This window comes from Copadichromis virginalis, linkage group LG6 (assembly GCF_057382275.1).
Source record: "Copadichromis virginalis isolate Kocher_CV1m ecotype Utaka linkage group LG6, C_Virginalis_male_GT1.1, whole genome shotgun sequence".
NCBI lineage: Eukaryota > Metazoa > Chordata > Actinopteri > Cichliformes > Cichlidae > Copadichromis > Copadichromis virginalis.
The window spans coordinates 28392775-28398460 of NC_140623.1; the positions used below are offsets into that span (position 1 = coordinate 28392775).

The 5686-nt window shown below is 38.4% G+C and overlaps 1 protein-coding gene across 1 annotated transcript; it reads right to left on the minus strand.

The window, feature by feature from the left end:
* Nucleotides 1–257: 257 nt before the first annotated feature.
* LOC146708005 (uncharacterized) lies at nucleotides 258–3202 on the minus strand. The gene is made up of 4 exons (XM_085460905.1): nucleotides 3117–3202; nucleotides 2573–2905; nucleotides 1464–1579; nucleotides 258–1004 (listed from the first exon to the last, which is right to left on the minus strand). The coding sequence occupies exons 1-4, from the start codon at nucleotides 3166–3168 to the stop codon at nucleotides 879–881; spliced, it is 627 nt and encodes a 208-aa protein (XP_085317031.1). The 5' UTR covers nucleotides 3169–3202; the 3' UTR covers nucleotides 258–878.
* Between the last annotated feature and the right edge of the window lie 2484 nt (nucleotides 3203–5686).

Here is a 5686-nt window from a genome sequence, read left to right on the forward strand (position 1 = left end):
TGAAAATGTAAAGAACTAAAGCTCAGAGGGCCCACAAAACTTTTGTGTGGACAAATGAACCACAATCAAACCAGAGCAATGCGTGGTTCTCCATACAGCCAACAAGGTTTTTGTATGAAATGTTAAATACATTTCATTAAGCATTTTCAATACTTTTTCTCTGTGATTTCTCATTATTGCACATTAGTGGTTTGATTTCTTATTTTGTGGATTGTATGGATTGTTACTGAAACCTAGTGAGACTTTCACATCAATAGCACCTTTAGAAATATATATTTACTTGGAAAAAAGCATGTTTTTTTATTGTACATTTATTTGTTTTATACACCTTTTTATGGTAAAAAAAAAATAATTGTCTGTAATAATATATCGTGCAAAATCTGCAGTTAGTCATGTAAACCATTTACCCATCTGCTCCTGCCCGTCTTCTTAGTTGGTTTCTGCTCACATCTCATCCATCCCTCCCCCACAAACCTCAAAAATGTTTGCCCTATATTGCAGTAAAGAAGCCAGAAACACTCACCAATTGCATTCATGTTGGAATTGAACAAATCAGTAAGCTTTATTGTGCAAATGTTGTGCTCCACAGTAATATAAATTCTATAGATAAAGTAATAAATAGCTTTGGTGATCAGTTTGCATACTTCCTGTGGGACAGTCACTGTGCCTCCTGCATGGCTTTCATTCATTTCTGAGAGTTTAATAACTTTTAAACTTTAATTTTTAATGAGACTTTATGGAGCATGATTGATATGGTCCATGAGTCCAGGCAAACCATTAACCATTATTAACAAAATCAATAAGACACAATCAGATTCCTAAATTCTATTGTTAACCACAATAATTATACTGTAATTCTAAGAAAACTCATAAGGACTTTAAGATTGCTGCGGTGAAGTTGCCAAAGTGTAGAGGCTGTTCTTGGTCATAACTTCATACACATAATCATCTGGTTCTTGCTGCGAACTCCTGGATAATCTTCTGCAGCTCTTCCTTTGTTTCACCTGTCGGTAGTATGTATGTCAAAGGGGAAAGTAAGTCATAATGTTATTAATAATTCATCTGTTATATAACCTGTGCCAAAGTGTGAATAGTTTATAGTCTTCCAAGAAGCAACAGAACAAGGAGTATATATAAAGTGGTGGTTTTAGATGTTATCAGTCTCTCAGCACAACAACATCTATCACGGTCACAGCAGTTACATCAAAGTGTTGTGAAACTCTACAGACAGAAAGGCAGTGTGTCATAGCTTGCAGAACTGGAATAGATTATCTTGCATACTGTAAAAACATGTTAACTCCTTGAGACTCTGTGTTCTCTCATGGGGACATTACTTTTGTGACTTTTTTGCACCTTAAACTCTTTTCTGATGCAGTAAAAATAAACTCACTGTCCCCATATAAGGGCATGTTCTTGTTTTTTAAAATACAATATAGGACAGCTATGTAATCAAGTCAACTCACCCTGTGGACTATCAGTAGGATAAAGATTATGATTAACAGCACGCTAAGGTACGTGCAGGTAATGACAACTAACACCGAGGTGGGAAGGTCATCTTGTCCCAGGCATGGTGCCACTTCTGTGAGAATAAAGGAAAACAAATGTGTTGTTGTCTTGCAGCTGCACAAAAGATTTGCTATAATTATTACATTCGTGGAATTTCTTTAGCTTGCAGACCACTCACTAAGAGTAAATTTGCAAATCCTGATAAACCTAAAGGAGAGAGCATATAAACTAAAACTCCCTTGTATGTATCACATAGACAAGAAGAGATGTAAATGTACTTGTGTATGATGTTTCAGTTCATTTAAAATTTTGTAGAAAATTAACTATATTAAAAGCAAACAACTGTATTTTACATAAGTCAAAGAGCTAAATCTAGCCACTGTTGTGTTAATATAGTGATTAGGCTTTTTAATAAACAGTGTTTATATATAGTGCTACCTCTGCCAAAAACCAAAAGACCCATTTAGCTGTAACATCATGACTGTATAGGTAAAAAAACAAAAACAAGTAGATTAATTAAATTGTTGCTTTTTCATACATGTTTCTGCATTTTCTCAAAAAGTCAAAAGGTAAGGGTTATCTATTAAATATGTAACAGGTACAGGGTATGCACTGCACTGCACTTGGCCAACTCTTTTGTGAGTCACTGGACAAGATTGTGGCGTTTTTAACAAGAAGAAAACACACGTATGAAAACGGTGTAGACGCTGCACGACTCTATGGTCAAATGATTTTTTGTAGACACAAGTGAAGACACCAGAATGATCCACAGTCAGACTGGTTATTGTGATGCTATGGTTCATAGAGGTTCCTTCAGTCTCAATCTTGCCTTCATATCTTGCCACTGATATGATTGCTATAAAAATACACCTCATTCTGTTCTCATATATTTCTGTAATTTATCATATATTCATCAAGATAGAAGCAGATTTGGGGCCAAAAAGTAAGGGTCAGATCTTGACTCTCTAAATACTGCATGCAGTCCACTGTCCTTGGCTGATTCTACAGGCTTGTGAGCTGCAGAACAAGGTCGCAGAATTTTTAACAAGGAAGAAAAGAAACTCACCTCTCACGAAAACTGTGTAGACATTGCAGTTGACACCTTTGTCAGCGGATTCTTTGTAGACACAAGTGTAGACACCAGAATCATCCACGGTCAAGTTGCTGATGGTGATGTTGTGGTTCATGGGAGCGCCGTTTGACTCAATCCTGCCTTCGTATCGTGGTCGCTCCATGATTTTGCTGTTGGCATAGTTACCATAGAAATACACCTCTTTCTGTTCAATAAAGTTATGATACAGATACATCCCAGCATATCCATCATTGTTTTGGGGGCATCCTTCTGATGAGCACTTCAAAGTGATGCTCTCACCAGGCTCTCTGATGATTATAGTGCTCTCTGTTATAGAAGAGGCAACATGTTTGATTAGATGATGGACAAATACAGAATAAAACAGAGACATCTGCACTAGAGATGCACAGCAAACATCAACGTGACGTAAATCACTCATTGAAGCTATCCTTCTAAATTAGTTATGTAAATATTGTTGCAAGCAGATTTCAGCTGCATTAAAACAATAAAATATTTTAAGAAAATGATGTGGACGTACCTGAACTGGAACAAAACCCGATCAATAACATGGCCCAGTAGAGTCGTGTCATCTTTGCAGAAGTGACAGCGTAAACTGACTTTTTTTTTCTCATACTCTGTGTAGACACAAAAAGAGGTCACACACCAATGGTTTCCTGCCTGTTTGATGTGGAGTGACGATGTGCGACATCCTGTGACAAAAGAAACTCTTTACTATTATGATGATACTGATACAATGATAATACTGACTTGGACAGTGACATTAGCTCTAGCTTTTAAAGACTAATACAAAAATAAAAATGTATACATGAGAAAAAAAAGATTGTACGGAAGTGTGAATAACTTCTTTAAATGAAATGACCCACACGTTTCAGACATCAAAAAGAGCCCCACCGGTCAGATCTTTAGCAGTAGTTTTAATTGGCATTATTACTATGCACAAAGAAAATTTAGCTTGGTTATACTTCATGGAACTTAACACATGAATAAGTGAAAATCACTGCAATAAATAAAAAAAGGTAAATTCCTGTGACTATTGAATGTCTCGTGTACAGTTCAAGTTGTTCTGACGGTGGAAATCCAATAAAGAAATTATCAACTCCTGCACTTTACCAACAAAGACAAATGAACATACCTGCTTTGAAAAATGTTTCTTCCAAAAAAATAATTGCATTCAGTCACATTACGTTATATAGATTATAGAGTATAACTAAAACATGTGCCTGACGAAGGCAACAGACTGAAACACATTGCTTAAGTAATAATACTTCCACCTCTTTAAACACCAATTCTAAACAACTGTTTAAAGTGATATGACTCATGGACACATGGAAATCTGACTGGATGTGCAAAAAAAAGGTTTCAATGAATAAAAAGATACTCGTCATGGTCCTGGGCCTCTGATCTGCACTGAAAAAAGGGATTGGCCATCTCTTGGATTTATGTAAGCATGTTTAACACAATTGCCTCATGCTTTAAAGTTAAGTGTAACTATATAGTGTAGAAATTACATGATATGCAGAGAGGGTAGATTAAATTTTCCATATCATGTTCGAGTGAAGTAAGTCAATAATATAGCAATGTTAAATGAGGATTTCAGTCTTGCGCGCTTTGGATTGTGGTTTGAGGAAGGCATCCATCTCAGTTGAGCAGCTGTGGTCGCAATTAAAGTCAAGACACTCAAAAAGATGCCCTGGAAAAGAGTAGAATTCTTGGAACAGAGTTTAATACACTGAATCATATGAACAGCAGGAAAAATACATACAGACATTTAGCAAGAGAATTACATAGCAGAAAGCAAGCAAAGCAAAACCCCGGGGTGTACAGCCTTAAGCACAGACAGTAGAGCAACACAGAGACGGACAGAGAGAAACAGCAGAGGGGGAAAAAGTGCTGGGGGTGTCCTCTGGTCCACTTATAGGGCTTTGGGCGTGATGTCACGGGAGGTGGGCCACGCCCCCCTCCGCCATGACAGTAGGCCAGACACAGGATACAGCTTCAGCTATGGTTCGTACGTGTTTTGTTGTCGGTTGCAACGTTAGATCACACGATCGTGAAGGCAAGAAGCTGGATAATGGGCTCTCTTTTCATCGTTTTCCATCCTGGAGGCAACGTGAGGGATCCCATGTATCCGATATTACTAAACAAAGACATCAGGCTTGGATTGCAGCGGTGAGACAAGCAGATATCGAGTTCTCTGCAATCCACACCTTTTTGTTGGTTTGCTCACGGCATTTTCTTTCTGGTGAGTTCTAAATTAATTCATATCACTATTAAAAGGCTTTTAGTGTTATTTGCAATGCGCTGAAGTCATAGATAATGAGATAAAACATGCTAATTTGTGATGCTGCAGAACCACGTCATGTCGACATGTCGACTGAGTAGCTTATGATTTGGCATTATTGCAGGCAAAGCAGCATATGAAATGGATGTAACAAATCCAGACTGGGCACCAACACTGCACATGGGCCTCTAAAAACATACTAAATTGCTATCATTGTACACTAATCCGCACATAACTTCCAGATGAATCACACACCTGTCATTGGAATATTGGTGTACATTTACCTCATGTGTATGCACTAATTTTATCTTACAGGCTTTCGTTATGCAGCTGCAGAGTCTGAAGGTGTGCCCCGTGCAGAAGTGATCGATGAAGATCTGACAGAAGGCCAACAATAAAAATCACAATGTCATGGAGGCAGTGGACAGCAGTTGTGTTGGACAAATGGAGGTTGAGGTACCAGCTGCAAATGTGGACAGTGGTGATCGGACAGACAGCGTCACGGAAGCTATAGGGCAGACGAATTATTGTGTGTGCAATGAACAGGGCAGAGCAGAAATAAACACAACACTGCTTGATAAGATTATTAAGGTTTGCTGTGTTTTGGTGACTATGTGCCCCAGTGTGGTTGTCAAACCCAACGTCACGCCGCAGTGCCTTGTGGGATTGCGGTGCCATGTCAGTAGGCCAGAAAGCAAAACAAGCGCACAGTGTTGGAGTGTTGAAATCGGGACTGCCAGAACCATGCTCAAAATCAGCGCAAAAGACAAAGGGCTGTATCGCGACCGATTGCGCCAAGACGTCAA